This window comes from Buteo buteo, chromosome 16, assembly GCF_964188355.1.
Source record: "Buteo buteo chromosome 16, bButBut1.hap1.1, whole genome shotgun sequence".
NCBI lineage: Eukaryota > Metazoa > Chordata > Aves > Accipitriformes > Accipitridae > Buteo > Buteo buteo.
The window spans coordinates 6506711-6525736 of NC_134186.1; the positions used below are offsets into that span (position 1 = coordinate 6506711).

Consider the following 19026-nt stretch of genomic DNA (forward strand, 5'->3'; position numbering starts at 1 on the left):
TTATTGTAAAGGACTTCCTGCCCTTGAAAAACAGGGGAAAGAGTCCAGGAGCGACAAAAGCGAGGTGGGGAAACACAGGGAGGACACTTGGGGAGTGGGACTTGTTGAGCCCCAGAGATGAGCTGGGTGGGAGGGACCTCAGAGGAAATAGGAAAATATGGGACTGAGGATGTGAGGGTTATTTATTTACAGCAATGCAAAGGACTCTGAAATAGGGGTTTGTGTACACAGGATCAGGCCTGCCAAGGATCTGGGGGAAAGGGAGGCAGGCAGATGACCCACCATGTCCGTGTACTGAGGTGGGAGCAGAGCAGCGGCTGCCTGCTCTCTGGGATGGGCAGGACAGGCCATTACTGTCTTCAGCAAAGCTGCCTTGGGAGCAGTAAGTCAGCATTAGTCAGAGCAGTTGGTAAATACTGTTTATTTGGAGTATGCGGAAAAGCTCAGAAAGGATTTGTAACCCTCTGAGGATCTAACAGGGGGTGACTCTATCGCTGCTGAAATGCAGCTGGTGCTGGGGTGGTACAATGTGAAATCTGGGAGTGGGGGTAAAGCCATAAAGGCATTTGAGCCTGACCTCATTCTTCGATACCTGAATGTTTAGGGGGATTTATAGTCTTGGCAAATCCCAGGCAGAGGTACGTACCCCTTTGTGCCCTGCTTCCCTTCCAGCATGCCCCAAGGGCTCGTGTACAAGGTTCCCATCCTGCCTGCAAGCCCCTGGCAACCCCCTTCCATTGCACCCAAATATCCTATAGCATTTGGGCACTCTGGGAGGCCTGCTCAGGCTGCAAGGACTGCTAGGACATTCATATATGGCATCCTGTGACCCTGGAACCTGACTCCATCATGCCTTTGAAATGCTGCCTTAGAGAAGCACATCTCCATGGCAGGAATGGGCAACAAACAGACAAATCCAGCTGAACCACCAAGGCAGTTTATGCAGGTGTGTTGCATTTGAGATATGCTAATGCATCTTTCATGGCTTTGAAAGATTCTCTCTCTCTGTACTGCTGTTGCCTTGGTTATATCCGTGCAAGAAAGAAACGTGGCCCTGTGGCCTGACACCCTGATGAGGGGCGCTCAGGACCCCTGAAACTATTTCCAGGCTTGAGGCACATCAGAAAGCAAGAGCCACCAGTGGGATGGCTTTGGGTGGTGGATGCCAAATGGGGTCTCCCTGAGCTGCTATGTCCTTGCAGCAGATGCATCCTGGGGTCATGGGCAAGGGCAGCTGGGACACCTCTGGGCTGGTGACTGAGGACCACACTCATCTGCAGGTGCTGCCTTGGCCTGGGATGGAGCACAGGCGTGGACATGGCACATAGAGCCACACTATCATGGTCTACTGTGATTTTGCTTGCTCTGTATCACAGAGATGCACAGTACCTTGATTTGCATCTCAATAAATATTATCTCCCAAATTTTAGAATGCATTAAACTGCTTTGAAGAAAAACTCTTGATCCCTGATACATTCAGCAAAGAAACAGGCAGGACAAAATGCCTTCTTAAGGTTTCTGTGTTGGATGCTTGAATTATCATCTGGTGGTACTGACTTCTCTGCTGATTGTGGAGGTGATATTATTATATTTTTAATGATACCCTTTCAATTTATTAAGATCACTTGGAATTCCAGCCCTGTCCTCTGATGTGCTTGCTGTCCCTTCCAGTGAGGTATTGTCTGCAAATTTAATAACTATCTATGTTATGCCATCATTCAACTGTTAATGAAAATATTGAATAAACCTGCCCCCAGGAGAGACCCTGTCTGGACACCCACTCAATCCATCCGTCCAGTTTGACAGTGAGCTGCTGATAACCACTCCCCAGGTATCTTATGAACAGTTTTTTCACCCATCCTACAATAAACTGCATATAGATGAGGGTCCCCTGTGTGACGGTGACAAAACCTCACTGCCCTGGCCATGCTTGACACAAACAAGTCCTTGTCTGTGCACAGAGCAAGGTTCCTGGTCACAAAAGGACTTTAGATTGATTTGACACATCTGTTCTTGACAAGTCCATCAAGACTGATGTCCTTGTTATCTTCAGGGTGCTTACAAGCAGTGTGACTATTTCATCCAATATTTTTTCTAGTTTTTAAATAAACTAGGAAGTTTAAACCACCCTGGTTCTTCTTTTCCCACCTCTTTGGAAGTCCTTTCACAGGTCTTCAATGGGAACTAATGCTTCCAGATGGCTCAGCCAGATTTTTAAGATGTTTATTGGGTCCAGGTTGTTTGAAAACATCTATCTCTGAACAGCTTGTTCATTCCTTTGGTCCTGATTTAGCTTCTCATCTGGACGTGCACTTCTCTGTGAAGTCTTGGTGAGACCTCGGGGCTGAGACTTGCACCCTGTGGCCTTGGTGTCAGGTTTGACCTTGCTGCCTTTCTGCTTCACTGTGCATCCCCTGAGTACAGGGACAGATGTGGGGGCCTGTTCCACATCCATCCTTTGTTAATCACTCACTGCATTTATCTGGGATAAATTAGCCCTGATCTTTCAATTCTTCATGACTGGCAAGCCAATCATGAGAGCCCATGTCATCAAAGTGCCTAAAAAGCCAAGCCCAGTGTTAACCCTTTAACTTACTGCTGTTTAATCTTTTCCTTTGAAGGCTGGGTAGAGCATTTTCCCACTCCATCTGAAGCCCATCAGAACTAATACAAGTAATTTCAGTGTTTTTAGAAATCTCCTAATGCTGACTAGAAAGAAACGTTGTATTTCAGCTAAGGTGGTGGTTGTTGTTGCTTTAGAGTTATTCATTCGTATCCCAATTTCAAGGAGCCACTGCCTATCAGCCTGGATCTCCCCTCCCCAAGCTTAGCTTAAGCTGGAGCCCTAGTTTTACCCCTACAGTGGGCATCATTTGCAATACAGCTTTTTAGAGCATAGGCATGATAGTTGCTCCAACTGTTGCCTCTTGAAGGCTATGGGGACAGTTTACCCAGAACAGTGGTGACAATCTTATTTCCCTCCATGCTCTTTTCAGCTCAGGGGTGGTGTTTCAAGATCTTTCCCAGCTGTGTCCCCATGAGGTGGTCAGCACTGGACACTTAGGTGTGCGTCATCACTGTTCTTGTGCAATTGCCTAAAAGCCCTTTGAACCAAGAGAGGGTTAGTGCCTTTGGCCTATTAAATTGTAAGGTGAAGTCTCAATTACAGTGTTATTTTTGGATGCTCTGCTCATTTCTCAGAGATTTATAAAGGGTGAGTCACAGGGAGCCCCTTTTGCTGCAAAAAAATCCCCACTTGCACATTTGGGCTTATCCTACCAAATCCTGGGGGTCTGCAATGGTGCTGTGGGAAGGGAACATTCCCATAACAGCCGTTTGAGGGGGGGAATATACAAGAAATGGGAATGGGGATATAATTAGAGGCTGTTTCAAGACTTCAGCCTGAATACCAACACCTCACTGCAAGCAGTTATTCACTTCACTTCACTTGTAACGGCAGCTGGCTGCGGCTGCTGCCAAGCGTACGGGTAGTCTGACCGCCAGCACAGTGAAATCATTATTGTTGGGGCTGGGGACAAGCTTGAAAACCTGAATGGGTGGCCCTGGTAAATCTGAGATGCTTCTGTAGGCAGTGAGAGCTGCTGCGGGGAGCAGTCCTAGGGGTACATAGGGGCTGGGGGTGATTGGGACCTGCCCAGCTCTGAGAGCTGATGGTTGGGGTGAAAAGGGAGATGATTTGGGGCTCTATCTGCTACCACCATCCAGCAAGGTACTTCTGAGCTGCCTGGCCTCAAAGGAAGGATGGGGTTTATCCAGCATGGCAGTCTCTGACCCTTGCTAAAGGCTGATTGATGGGTTATACAGAGCAGCAGTTTAACCATTTTATAGTGGATGAAGCACTTACTTAGTGATGGAGCATGAGAGCCTTCAGCCAGAGATTTATAAGGGAAGCAGGGTCCCGTTTGGTAATAAAAGCCAGCAATCCTTCAAAAAACGTACCCCAAACCCAAACAAAGTGATGTTCCCTGAAATTCACACCAGCAGTGCAACATCACCAGGGCTGTGTGCAGATTTGCTGACACATAACATGGAGCACGTCTGGCCCGTGGGGCTGGGGAAATACTGCTGGTAACCTCCTGGGGCATGGCATTTGCCCTTGGCCACGGCTGAGGCCATACAAACCAAGCCTTCTGCTGTGAGGTGGGACGTATCCACGGAGGTCTGGCCTCTGCAATGCAGGAGCCGGTTAAATACATCCAAGTATCTCCTTACGGAGGCTAACAGCATCACTGCCAAATCTCTCACCACGTCCGCTTCCAGGAATCATTTTGGAAAGGAGAGCTGTGAGAGCAGGACCCCAGGCTGACAGCTCTTACAGCTTGGACATCTTCCCCAGCTTGCTGGTGATGCTCGTGGGACGTGAGGACACGGTGGCTCAGCCAAAATGCTCTGCAGCTCTCCGTGCTGTTACGACACACCTGTATCACTTGCAGCACCCCCCCCCCGCCCCACATCCAAACCTCCCCCAAGGTCCAGCACGGGTGGAATTGTGCTGTGCTGGTGTGGTCCACACTGTCACCGGCTCCTCAGCATCGCTGCAGAGTTGCCATGGAGACCGTTAATTAACCATCCCTCGCTTGACGGTGTCGAGCCCTGAGAACAAGTGAGATCTTCTGCCTCCACCTTCATCGCACACTGGCACGACAAAAACCCGGGGACAGGCAGCCCACAGCAAGAAAGCAGGTGAAGCCCTGGGCAGACAATGTTTAAATGACTTTATTTTTTTTTTCCTCCTTTTATAAATGGGCACAGCACAGAAATAATTAAAAAAAATAGACAGTACCATTACAGTGCTAGATCCATTGGCAAAGATTATTTTTATAGTCTTTTTTATTATTTTTAAAGTTTTGGCCATTGAGTAAGAACAAAAACAATTAACAAACATTTTATTTTATTTTATTTTTGTTTTTTTAACAGACACTATGAAGCAATTTAAGTACTAAACTCTAGAAGAGTTATGTACATACAAAAAAAAGTTCTGTTTAAGATATGTTTCCTATTAAAAATATTTACATGCACTTTTTTTTCCCCTCCCATATTCATTGAAAGGTAAAACACTTGTAGTTTCTTCTATTGTTAAAGATTTTTCATTCTCCTATTGGGAATTTAAATCAGCTCCAAAGAAAAAGTGAAGTGGGGCTCACTTGTTGGGCTTTTATTTTTCTTTTAATTACTTAAATCTTCTGGAAAGGGCTATTTTTTTGGATGTATATCAATGGATTTTTTGTTCAGTTTTTTTCTTTTTTTTTTTTTTTAATTTATACAAGAATGTTTCATGTTTATTTACAGAAGAACCAATGGGTGTCAATTTATCCTGGAGACATGGTGGTGAGCATTAGTGAGAGATAAGCATGTGATTTTAAAAAGTAGTTCTATCAAACTGCAATCGATATATATTTTTCTAAAGTCAGCAGTTCTGTCTGGTTTGATTGTCAGCTGTACTTTTATGACTTAGACCAGGGGGACCCAGAACAGGGGTAGTTTATGCACGTAAAGTCACTGGTACCCTTGAGGTCTTTGGAGATGCGGTGGATGAGCTGTCTGGAATGTGGAGTGAAAAAAAACATCTGGGCATCACACGGGCGTCTCCTAGGGTGACTTTTTCCCAAAAATAAAAATAATAGTAAAACCAAAAAAAAAAAAAAAAAGAAAAAAAAGTTTGTACACTCCAGACTGAGACTTCTCTATAGAGACTGGGTGTGGGTACGTCCACGGAGCTGCAGGCACAAGGTATGTGGGACAAACCACAGCGAACACGGAGCCGCAGAGGGGCTTTGGCTGCCTCACCAGCATCCCAGGCTCCACTTCGGCTCCGGCCAGGGATGCGGCAGTCGGCAAAAGGTTCCTTATCCTCAACCCTGGCAGACCCCGACCCAGCGCCGAGGCGGCCGGGATCAGGCCGTTGCTGTGACAGGGCAAAGAGCAGGAGGGAAGGAAGGAGCCAGCGGCGCGGGGCCAAATCCTGCAGCCCATGGCAGAGGACAGGGTCCGAGGGCTGCGGAGTCCAGCACACGATGCTGGATGATAAACCCTCCTCCTCCTCATTAGGTGCAGAGTTTACATTGAACCTGTGCACGCATGTGTGCTTTGCACACACACGTATATACATATATACATATATATTAATTACATACACATATATATACATACATACACGCACGACACACCCATCCCTGTCGCCGCAGGCTCCAGCCCGGCCGAGCAGCTGGCGAGGCGCCTGGTAAGACGCCAGTTATTCTAATAAACCTTTCAGTGTTGAAAACTCAATGTCACTTTAGGAGCTGCCAGAGCCTTGTAGAAAACCTCCGAGCCCAGAAATGCTTATAATCATAAAAAGGGGGGGTGGGGTGGGAATAATAAAAAAAATCCATTCTTGTTTTTAGCTAATGGTTTTATTCCCGTTAAAGCCTCCGTGATGGTGACTCATGGCAGGGGTCGGATAGCTCTGAATTATGAGTCTGGGGAGCAGGAGCCAAGGCTCGTGTGGAGCAAATCAGCTCCTGGCCATGGATCTTCGGCATCCACCCGGCAAAACGGGGAGGGAATGGGAAATTTAGAGGCAAACCAGCATGCCACGGCACACATCCAGACCAGCGCCATCGCCTTCCCTGCAGCAGGATCCCCCCCACTGCAGGGTCCTGCTGTTTATTTTTGAAAGGTCCAAAATCAAAGAGATTTTTGGAGGAAAGGGGCAACTCGCTCCCACTCCTGCAAAACCTGTCCAAGGCTGGGTCCTGCTGCTAGCCAGGCCCACCTCCATCCCCTGCCCTTCCTATCCTCCTGCTTCCACCCCCTCATTTGGGCTCTCGCACACATTTTCTGGTCCTCCCTTCCATTTCACCCCCTCCTCCTGCCTCGTCCTTATTTATGTGGCCCAGGAGTCACTGGTTACTTTATCATTCTCCTCCGAGGCATCGGCAGCTGCAAATCACAGCAGAGAGAGAGAGAGAAAATCAGCACAGCTGGGAGAGGAGCTGACACCATCTTTCGCGCCTTGCAATTGCAGCTCTCCAAAAATTACAGAACTGGCACGGTGAAGGGTCTTCCTTCAGCTCCACTGTATCACACACACACACACACAAGCATGCAGAAAAGAAATAGAAAAGCAAGTGGAAAAGCCCTCCTCTACGCCCACGTGGCCGCCCACGTCCTCGGGGTGCACAGCTGGAAGGATGAGCACATCTGGGCACTATCCCAGCTGGGAGACTGCAGCTGTTCATGGATGATAGCACTACAAGGGATATGCACAGGCTGGGGAAGGGGCTGAATTTGTGCACAGAGAGACAATACCAAATCTGGCAGCCTTTGGAAAGGGATGATGCGGGAGATGCTCAAGGTACCATTGGAGTTAATTTTCCTAAAAACTTGCTCTGTGGCCAAATTGACAGCTGAGAAAAGATGCTCTCGTTCCTCCCCCCGTGCTTTCTTGCCTCTTCCCCATCCATCTTCACACCAGGAATCCCTCAAAAGCCCCAGAGCACGGCGAGCCACATGTGTCCGTGCAGAAGTGCCTGCTGGAGGAGGCAGCTGCGCCCCGCTGCCCGCCATCTGCCTCCGGCTGCCCTCGGCACAGCCGCCGGCTCGGCACCGCCGCTCGGTGCGGGGCCAGGAGCTGCGACGCACCACGTTCACGTGGTGTCACGCACAGCCTGGGGGATGGCTACACTGCAGCCCCCCCACCCCCAACCCCCTTACATACTCTGGCAGCATCATTCACCTGGGTTTCATTGGGGTTTTACCTACCCTCATTGCTCTGGTAATAGAGACCTGATGGTATCTGCAATTTTTCTGGAGCTGGGCTTTCCCGAAAAACCACAGCCCATGTTCAGCTCTGTCCCACCACCCCCTAGTCTACAAGGGAGGCACAAGATCAGCTGTCCTCCAGCAAGACAAGGCTTTTTTTCTTCCAAGCATCAACTCCAACAACTAACCCAGTGCTCCTGGGGAGTGGAGGTGACAGGAAAGTCTCCATCATGATTTATCACCACAAAAAGGTGGGCTCCAAGCCCAAAAGACAGTCTCCTTGAGCTCACATCCCCTCTCCAGGCAGAGAGCAATACAGCAAACACGTGGAAGCAGCAGACATACAATGAATTAAGACTTTGGTCAATTCTGATTACCAGTTTAATTGCCTTCACCTTTTTTTTGTATGTGGTTGTCTCGTACTTTTAATTACTGCAAGAGAAAGCGCTGCCCAGCCTCCTCTCGCCCTCCCACTTCCAGCCTTCCTCACTTCTGAAACTGTAACGGATTTAAGTGCCGGGATTACAACTTAACACTAGCTGAGCAAACCAAGGTTAAGCTTGAGTGAATTAAAAAATTGTATTATAGAACTTCAGACTATTAAATGGGAAAAAAATGGAATGAAGAAGATTAGGGAAGCAGCTGAGAAAAGCAGCATTTAAAACATTAAGCTCGGAGGGGTTTTTTTAATGCAAGCTCAAAAGATTAAGTCCACATTTTTCCAAAAGATGGTGATTTTGGGTGGCCTTGACACTTGCTATGCCCAACTCATTAAATCATGAAAAGGCTTGATTTCTGCACTCCACAACAGCTAGGGCCCTTTGTGTAGTCCCAACAGGACCCAAAACCATTAAACGAGTTGAAACTCTCCCATTCAAGCAGGACAGAGAAAGTGGCTCTGGGAGCCAGGTTGGCACCAGGCTTCTTCAGACATATGGCCCCCCCTTCGCAGCATCCTCATCCTCCATAGCCGGGATGGACCCAAGAAATGGGTGTACACAGACACACACACACTCTCTACACTGTCTGCCTTTCAGCATCACCATCCAAGACATCCAACAGGACCGTCTTCTCCAAACTAAAAGAACCAATATGATGACTATTTTGAGGCTGACATCTCTAAAATGGAGATTTTAGAGCTGACTTGGGCACAGGAGCTCTGCTCCCTACCCTGAAGTAAAACCAGGTTGGCATTTTGGGTCTCAGCCTCCACGCTGCACATCCTAAGGGAGCATAGCCCAAACCTCACGTTTTCACAACCACAAAGTCCCATCCAGCCATCATATGCAGTGCAATGAAAATTTACAGGGATTTCATTTCATATATATATATATATATATATATAACTGTGTATGTATGTGAGTGTGTGTGTATATATATATATATATAAAAAAAATATGCGTTTGGCCTCTCGAATTCCTAACATAAAGAAGCGCTGCTGTCTTGTAGCCTCCACCAGGGTCATAAATCCCTATATCCACTAACACCCTGAGGGGACAAAGTGTCACTGTGTCTCTGCAGGTTAATTCACGATGCAACAGAGTCAAAGCAACTGATTTTTTTCTGGTTTTCCTGTTCAAATTGCTCTAAGAGGAAAACTAAGGTCTCCATGGGACACCATCGAGATTTCAACCATCATGAAAACAAAGCTCCTTGACTGCATTGCAAACAGCGCTTCAGCTAATTAAAAGCCAACTCATTGAAATATTTAATGACTTTTCTGTGCAGAGAGCTTGCTCCAAAAAAATCTAGCCTTTCTAGAAGGCACAGTTGGGCTCTGGATTAGGCCCTGCTGCTCTGCACCTTAGGTAGCATCAGAGGGGAAACCACTGCACTTGGGTGATGATGGCTTCCAGGATCTATTGCTCTCAGGCTCCTGGGTGCCCTGTGGGTTATACTGGAATTTAAGCAACAACGAAAGAAACACAAACCATCAATCCTGGGTCTTGCAAAAGATATGTAGCAGCCAACCTGCCCTGGGGCTGACCGGTGGAAAGCCACCGCTGTGCCTCACCTTCCTCACCTTCTGGGTGCGAGTGGCCCGGCGGGGACCCCTGCCCGACCCCTGAGGGAACAGAGTATTGCCTCTGCTTTGCATTTCTTTTCTTAGGCTGCATCTCACGCCTTGTAGAGCTTTGTTATCCCCTCTGGAGGAACTGGGCAGACGATTTAGCTTCTCCGTTTCCAACTCTTCTCCCTACCAACTCCCCACCAAGCAACGTCCCACTCCATTTTAAAACCAGTGCTGTCGGTGGTACTGTGCAAGCTGAGTTTTATTGGTCACAGTGAAAACCCAGCAAATGCAAGGTCCCTTCTCAACCAAACCCCTCAGTGGCCGGCGACACGCGGTTTCTATAGATTCAAGGTCTCTGGCTGTGCACAGCGATGCAGTAAAGCGAGGTGGTGGCAGGAGGGGAGCAGCATGAGATACCCCAATGCAGCTTCTTGCTGCTCCACAAACTCTCCAAAGAGTTGATCTAAAGAGATAATTTCCAGCGTACTGGCCATGTTTGTATTTATTTTTTTCCCCCACTCCAAGAGCAAACCCCAGGGCATCAGGTATTCCAGCCCCTTGTGCTTTTTTCAAGGTTCGAAGCATATTTGAGAGTCGTGTCCTCTCTTCAAACAGAAGCAGGGAGCAAGGTAATTCCTGCAAAGCAACCAACCCCATTCAAAAAGAAAGTAAAAAATAAAAACAAGAGAGAGGGAAAGAAACCTCCCTCCTTTCCGAAGGGAAAAAAAAAGGAAGATAAATCCAAACCAACCCCCCTGCGCCCCAGGGCTGGTAGAAGGTGTCCGGATCCCAGAGTCCATTGTGTTGGTGGGAAAAGCCCAGTGACCTCCAGCCGCTGTCGGCAGCCTGACCGCCCCGTCCTGCGCTCGCCAGGGCACTCCCCGGGCACAGGTTCCTTGGCGTTGGCTCCTTGGCCCGTCCCTCCCGCTGCACAAAGGCCAGCGGTACTCGGTTTGAACTCGGCGATGCTCTGGGCACTTGATTTTTCATCATGCCGAAGATGTGTTTTCTCCTTTAGCTGTTGTGGGTTTTGCTTTTTAAATTCACAGTCTGATCCAAAAAAGAGAGAAAAAGAGGGGGAGGGGGAGGGGAGAGATACTGGATGAAGTAGAGGAGGAGGGAGAGTTTGGAGCGGGGAGGGAGGGAGCGCGAGGCACGCTGGGCTCTCCTTCTACGCATAAAACTCCTCCTGCTTGTCAGGCTTCTGGTACGTCACATTGGCTTGCTTGGGCTCCTCCAGCGTGTAACTGCCCTCGTCTTTCTTCTTCATCCGGTAGATGAGCAGCATGACCAGGAAGGCAGCAAAGAGGGCTCCCACCACACCACCCACGATCACCGCTGCAACACAGAGAAGTGGCACAGCCGTCAGTGCTGCCCCGCAGTCCCAGCCTGGCTTTCAGCACAAATAGTTTGGGGGGGGACCATTTTGGATTCCAGCTTGGTTTTGTGCTTTGCAAGTTTGTCCTATTTTTCTCCTGAAAGCCCATCTTAGCAAAAGCAAATTGTGCACAGCTCTGCACTCTCCTGTCAAAGACATGAAGACCGCTGGGAACCCCCCCAGCACAGGCCCTGGAGCTATTTTGGCAGGTGACTGTGGGTTAACCCAGGCTACCCCAATGCCCTGCCAAAGACCAACCCGTCTCCTGGGGCATGAACAGCCCAGCTGTCTGAGCCCCCCACAAACACACCAGCTCTTCACCCGCAAGCCCATGGCCTCTGGTCTCACCTATCAATACTTCTTTCCTCTCCAGGATGTTCTTCTGAGGGAGCTGAGCGGCTGAGTTACCGGAGTCTATTGTGTTGTCAATCAGCCCCGGCTCTGCGTTCTTGCCCAGCCCGGGTCCCGACGGCGGCGTCACCACAGCCATCACCTCGTTACTGAGCTCGGGACGAGTCGTTTCTTCCTCCTCCCGGATCTCAAAGTCCCCACTGGGGCCGCTGCTGACCGGGACCTCCAGCTCGTTGTCAGGGACTGTCATCACCTCCCCTGGCTCCATCTGGGAGAAAGGACAAGATGGAGCAGGGGACAAGGACCAAAGGGTGGTTCCTGCCTCCAGCAGCTCTGATGTGTCCAGAGGAAGGACATCACAGTACCAATGGCAGGGTGGCCCTCTCAGCAGGTAACATTGGGGATAACATTGGGGTGTCCCTTCCCTGTGTCACTGAAGTGAACAGTTATATTGCAGCAAGCAACACAACCCCACATCTTGATGGTCACCAAAAGGCTGAGGCCACCGTGGCTGAGCTGGACCATTCTTGTTTGTCCCCATCCCAGGTGCCCGCAAGATGCACAAACTCTCACCTGTTCCCTATAGCTTCCCCTAAAGAGAGCCCCACATCCCAGACCCTCATTTGGGCTCTCTGTCCCCAGCGCAGACTGATGGCTTCCTAAAACATCTCACAGACGCCTCCTTGCTAGACATGAAGTGATGCAACGGTGTGTGCTACAGCAACATAGGAAGTGTAAGGATGGGATGCCATCAGATGAGCCCCAGGGGGGGTCCCTTCCCTCTCCCTCTTCTCCCTTCAACCTGCTCTTAAGGTTGCAGCCCTGCAGCACAGGGCAGGAGCAGGAAGATGGGTCCTTCTCACCCAGGCCATGGAGCCAGCCCAGCTCCCCGCCGTGGTCCCTGACCAAGCCTCCTTGGCAAGGAGGCAAACCCAGCCCAGATAGCAAACATGGGCTGGGCAGATGAACCGCTCCAACCCAACCCTGCCCTATTCATTGCCTCCTGCACATCCCCACACCTGCAGCTCCCTCAGGGCCAAATCCCCCCTGACCTTCCTCCTTGTCCCAGCAGCCTGACCTGCTACGTGTCCACATGTTGAGCTGGACCACACTGAGCATCCCCCAGCAAAACCTCCCCGGGATCCCTCCTTCGCAGGGCAAACAGCTCCTTCCACGCCTGCCTCGGGACATTACAAATTGGGATGAGCGAAGAGCTCGATGGGCCCAAGCTGGGGAGGGCGAGTAAGAGCCCTCTCCATGTCAAGCTGCCCCCGGCATAAGTGCATGGCTCACTTGCTTCCCACAAGCAGGCGTTTTTGTGACAGAGATTAATTGAAGGTCAGCGAAAGCCCAGAGCGCTATACATACATATACGGACACAGAAAAGAGGGACTAGTTCAGACAAATCACTCCACCTTTCAGTCAAAGTGGTTTTCAAAGGGCCCCTGGGGGGTTCTGAATGAGAGACGGATCAGCAGATTAAATCCCCTGCTCTGGACACCCGAGGGGCTGGAAATGCACCATCAAGCCGTAATTGCGGAGCATTTGGACCTCCCACTGAGGGGCTGCAAGTTGGGAAACGGTACAATGAGCCCAGACACCAAACCCAGAGGAAAGCTGCTCTTTCCCCATGGGGCGGTGGTACCCCCGGCCCTGCTCCCCTCCTGCCTGGGGAAACTGCTCCTGAGCAGCTGGGCACGGCAGAGCCGGGGGCACCGGCGACTCGTGGCGTACCCCTGGATGCCCCCCATCACCTCTCATGCCAGCCCCATCACCATGCTCTGCCTGTGCTACATCTCCCACCCTTTAATCTCCCCTCTCCAGCTCCCCAAATGTTCTACTCCCCACAGAGCTGGGAAGAGCCCAATCTGACTTGACTTCCCTCTGAGCAACTGGCTAAAGACGGATCAACCCCAAAGGCTTCCCATCACCATTGCTTGGCTTCAAACGTGGCCCACAAGCCCTTTAGCAGGTGAGAAGGGCTCCTGCCTCCTACCTGGGGGGCTTCTGTGGGTGGCAGCGTGGCAGGACTGGATGGCAAGGCAGTGCTTTTTTCTGTGAGGTCTGCAGTCCTGGAGGTGCTTGGTTTTGGCAGGGACCGGGGCTTGGCCGTGCTGGTGGGGACAAGTCGTGATGTGGCCACCTCTGTTGGTGTGCTGGTTTTGAGGATGGAGGTGGTGGGTGTCTCCAAGGTCGTGGCCCGGGTGGTGGCTGCCTTGGTGACAAGGGGGGGCAGGAACCTCCGGACGGTGGTGGGCTTAGCAGTGGCCATGGTGGTGCTGCTGGTGGTCGTGGCCATGGTGGTGCTGGTGGTGGTGGTGGCCGTGGTGGTCGTGGTGGTAGTCGTGGTGGTAGGGGAGTCGCTGGCAGTGGTACTGGTGGTGGTTGCTTTCCAACTGGGGATCACTGGTGTCTCTGTCATCCTGGGGATATACAAGACACTGGTTGTCTGCTCAGGGGTGGTGTCCTCAGCAGGGAATGGTTCAAAGGGGGTTGCCACGGGCTGCACTGAGGTGATAGGCAGCACGGCCGCCGTGGTGGGGAGCGTGATGGATGTGTCCGTGGTGAGGCTCACTGCTGTCTCAAGCCCCGACTCTTGCTCAAAATCTGAAAGAAGGGGAGAAGAGCGAAGGGTGAACCTGCTGCTGCCCCAGCATTTCCCAGGGCTGACATGCACCTGGCCTCACCCCAGAAAAACTGAGATCATGGACTTGTTCCAGGCTAAGCAGAAACCAAGGGCTGCAAATTCCCATGTGGCGGCCAAAGCCCCTCACTGGGGTCAACAAAACCTCTATAACATGGCATGTGCTACTGTGCTGGAGAAGGGCTAATGTTGCCCCATGGGGCCAGAGACTGAAATGGGAAATGGAGTCATTTGAGCTCAACCTTTGGGACAGTTCCCTTTGCTTTTGTCTAGGAGAGGGCAGCTCCAGGGAGGGATAAGGAGTGATCCCCTCCCTCACATCCCATGGCAAGCCCCTCTCCAGTCCCACCCAAACTCATGGCCAGGCTCCCCAGGGACCCTTCCCCAGAAACCCTGCAGCTACTTACACCCCGAGCCGGAGCCCGAGTAGACATCGTCCAGTTCATCATCCCCAAAGGGGTCATCGTCCCCGGAGCCCTCCAGGTCCACTGGCCTCTCGTAGTTCTCGTTGCGCCAGCGCTGAGCCTGCAGCCAAGCAGGGAGAGACGCGTGAGCAGCTCCAGCCTGAGCAAATCAAGACCGGTGCCTGCACAGACACCCCAGACAGCCCTCATGGGATGATGCATGGGTTAAACGGGCCAGGGAAAAGCAAGACCAAGGGAGCAGGAGCGCAGGCAGCGCTCCCTCCAGCTGAACCACCCAGAATTGTGGGGGGTTTTCCTCAAAACAATTCGCTGCTGCAAATCTTTCAGACAAGCTGACATTTTGTGGAGAGCTCACATTGACTCCAATAACATTTCCCACAGAAACAAGCCCTCTGGAAAAAGGGGGAAAAAAACCCCAACAACTGCTTTTGGAAACTGATAGAAAAATTATCAGTTCAGTTCTTCAGTTCACTATTGTTTTGTTTTAGATGATTTTCATGTCATTCTTGGCACAGGTGTGACAGTAACACACACTATCAGCTGCCATAACCTGGAAAGTCTCAATATGAAACAATACCCGACTTCCAATATTCCACTGCTTTACAGTGCTGCTAAAACTTGAAGGGCCCTTGCTAGTAGGGCTCTTAAATATCTTGTTTTGCAGATCAAAGTGTCTCCTGTTTGTGTTGCAAGGAAACAGTTTGACACTTCATTACAACCCAAACAAGGAGGCTTTGATCTGCAAGATAGCATCAGATGTTTCAAGATGTAACAAGCCAGGTTAGTGCTTAAATTTAAAATAAGGGGGTTGAAGGGTCCCCTTCACCTATAAGAGCATTTTACCTCTGACAACAGCTTCGAGTTTCTTTGTTTTCATTCCAGATTGGAACAAAAAAGAGTTTTGAAAAGTCAGAAGGTCCCAGGACTTAGAAATGTGGGACTTTTAACTCGAATTTTGTCCCCACACCTCTTCTGGAGCCGATCAGAGGGCAAGGGAGAGAAAACCCGGCAGCCCTCAGCTGCAGCAAGATGCTCAAGGCTGGCAGGTGGGAGGACACTTCCCAGGGGCTGCAAGCCGATTGCTGCCATGGTGCCCAAGCCAAGGAGATATCTGCTGCCCAAACCCTGCCTATATAGTCACTGGGATGCTGCAGATGTACCACTTGTGTCATATGCCCATGGTGACAGCGTGAGCACATTCCTGGGGACATAAATCTCTCTGGAAGGTCAAGGGGATTTGGGTTTTTAAGTGCCTGTCTCTCCTGAAAGTGCTGCTGAGCTTTTTGTGGCTGGATCTATTCCATGATCTCCAGCGATAGCAGCACTCTCCCCTATCACCACAGCCACTGCTTATATCCTGCCAGTCTCCAGCACGCCATGCACTTTCCAAATCACTGGGAAGATTCAGACTTTGCCCCAAAGATAATGCACAATCCTGGAGTTTCAAATACATCGTCACCAGCAGCTCACTGAAGAAGTCTGTTATCCACCAAAATTAATCTGCAGGGAACTGGGAATCACGCAGCCCCTTGCTGAGCTGCAGAAGCCAAACCCTGCTGCAGCATTCAGTGCTCTGAATATGGGACTCAGCACTGATTAACCCTGCAGAGATGCTGGGAAGCCCAGCAATGGCCACGGTCCTGGGGAAACAGACTGGAGAGGACCAGGAGAGATGGGGTGGAGGCAGGAGGTAGCTGAGAGCGAGGGGAACATGTCCCTACAAGGCAGAAGGTTGCTTTCCCTCCTTGGAAATTGTATTGGGTTTGTGGGGCAAGGTTTTGGTAGCGGGGGGGGGGGGGCTACAGGAGTGGCTTCTGTGAGAAGCTACTAGAAGCTTCCCCCATGTCCGACAGAGCCAGTGCCAGCCGGCTCCAAGTCAGACCCACCGCTGGCCAAGGCCAAGGCCAAGGCCAAGCCCATCACTGCCTCTGGGAGAACATATTTAAGAAGGGGGGAAAAACTGAACAACTGCAGCCAGAGAGAGAAGTGAGAATACATGAGAGAAACAACCCTGCAGACCCCCAGGTCAGTGCAGAAGGAGGGGGAGAAGGTGCTCCAGGCGCCGGAGCAGAGATTCCCCTGCAGCCCATGGTGAAGACCCTGGTGAGGCAGGCTGTCCCCCTGCAGCCCAGGGAGGTCCATGGTGGAGCAGATCTCCACCTGCAGCCTGGGGTGGACCCCACGCCGGAGCAGGTGGGTGCCTGAAGGAGGCTGTGGTAAGCCCTGGCAGGACCTGCAGATCTGTGGAGAGAGGAGCCCACACTGGAGCAGGTTTGCTGGCAGGACTTGTGACCCCGCAGGGGATCCACGTTGGAGCAGACTGTGCCTGAAGGACTGCAGCCCGGGGAAGGGACTCACGCTGGAGCAGTTCATGAAGAACTGCAGCCCATGGGAAAGACCCACTTTGGAGAAGTCTGTGAAGGACTGCAGCTTGTAGGAAGGAGCCCATGCCAGAGCAGGGGAAGAGTGAGGAGTCCTCCCCCTGAGGAGGAAGGAGCAGCAGAGACAGCGTGTGATGAACTGACCCCAACTCCCATTCCCCATTCCCCTGTGCCAGTGGCGGGGAGGAGGTGGAGAACTCAGGAGTAAAGTTAAGCCGGGGAAGAAGGGAGGTGTAGCAGGGAAGATGTTTTAAGATTTAGGTTTTATTTTCTCATTACCCTACTCTGATTTGATTGGTAATAAATTAAACTAATTTCCCCAAGTCAAGTCTGTTTTGCCTGTGATCGTAATTGGTGAATGATCTCTCCCTGCCCTTATATCAACCCACAAGCCTTTTTTTATATTTTCTCTCCCCTGTCCAGCTGAGGAGGGGAGTGATAGAGTGGCTTTGGTGGGCACCAATGGGTGACAAGTGAGATGCGCTCGGTGTTGCCAAATGATTTCAAATAATTCTTTGCTCTGATCTATGGAGGAATAGGCTTCAACTTCTGGAGAGGAGATGGTAAAAAGTAGGGAAAAACTGATGCACCAAGGATCAGTGCAAGTGATTTGCTAAATAGATGATGTCTCACCTACAAACTGGTGTGCAACAACAAAATAAATAAAACACAATAACAAACAGATGCCTGGCTAGGATCTGCTGTAGACCAGGGGGAAGGCAGTGGATAGAAGTAAAAGACTCCTAAGAACCACCTTTGGTTTTACCATCCAAGTTTTCCATTAGTCTCCAGTACTGACTACAAAACCCTTGGGGCAAAGTCCCTCCTGGGTGAGCAGGACAAAGCTATGGAGCTCACTCACTGTGAAATGGCCCATCCAGGACTTCTCTGTCACTGTGACCAGTGCAGGGAAGTCAGGGACCAGGAGATCCCGGGGGACATGCAGGGGCTGGTTCAGTGTCTTCTGAAGGCTGATGGGGTGCATCACCCATAAGAGCCCATAAATTATGAGACAGGCCACCAAAACTGATGGGAGGGCAAGGAAAAATGGCAAGGTTTGAGGGGTGGGAGGACGAAACATTTGGAGTTGCTCTTATTTGCCTTTTGATTTCTTTTTACACCAAAAAAATCGAGGCTTACCAAGAAATGAGGAGAACACTGCGCAGGCGCTCCCCAGACCACCCCTCACCCCTGCCAGCTATGTTGGGCGAGCTCCCTGAAGGCTGGATTCTCTCTGCGTGACCTGCAAAGCCTCGCCATAATGGGAGCCACATGGCCCAGCTCCATTAGGCCCATTTCTCCCTTAAATTGGAACCAGATGAGGCAGCTCCAGCCACCGACTTCCCGGCTCCCCATGCTTGGACCAGGAAATGAAAACGGAAGCGCATGGCCCCAGCTTGCCATGCCAGCCCCCATCCATCCATCCATCCATCCATCCATCCCACAGGGTGGAGAGACTCAGCAGAACCAGTGCATGTCCTGGACCTGCTTTGCCCAGGAAAAGAGCCTGGAGTGATGCAGCGAGGGAAAATGGATGCTGGTGAGAATTGTCCAGCCCCAAAGCCAAAAGCAAACCTTCCCATGAGAATAACACCCCTGTATTTTGCTCAGACAGCAACTCAGCCCAGCAGCCCCCTGCTCAGCATATGGCCAGGGAGGAGTCCGCAGGCACCAGTGCCCGGCTCCAGCATCCTCCTGGGGTCACCAACCGATGCTGTGCTCCAACCTGCGGCATGTGGCTCCCTGACATGACGCAGACTTTTGGAGCTGGGAGCTGTTCCTCTGGGTCTGTCTCCTCCCCAGAGCTGCACCCCCTGCACTATGCAAACACCATCACTCCTTCCAGGTTGTGGGAGCAGGATCTGTGCCAGAGCCCCACAGGGATTCATCTCCTGGAGCCACTGACTGCAGCAGGAACAACTTCACAGCAATAAAACACCTCGCAGGGCCAAAACTCGCTCTCCGGAGACAACTCCCTTGATGTGAGAGACATCTCTCCCACGCCTGCCCCTCACATGCCAGCCTGCAGGAAAGCAGATGTTCTCAGCCAGGTTTTGCCCTAAGTGGAT

General features: G+C 50.9%; 1 protein-coding gene across 1 annotated transcript in view; it reads right to left on the reverse strand.

Moving 5' to 3' along the window:
* Positions 1-4719: 4719 nt before the first annotated feature.
* SDC3 (syndecan 3) overlaps positions 4720-19026 on the reverse strand; it is a 50078-nt gene continuing 35771 nt past the window's right edge. Inside the window, exons 2-5 of the mRNA XM_075047682.1 lie at positions 14559-14676; positions 13504-14114; positions 11505-11775; positions 4720-11116 (exon numbers count right to left, since the gene is read on the reverse strand). Coding sequence (XP_074903783.1) covers positions 10950-11116; positions 11505-11775; positions 13504-14114; positions 14559-14676 — 1167 coding nt within the window. The 3' untranslated portion in view covers positions 4720-10949. The remainder of the gene's footprint in view (positions 11117-11504; positions 11776-13503; positions 14115-14558; positions 14677-19026) is intronic.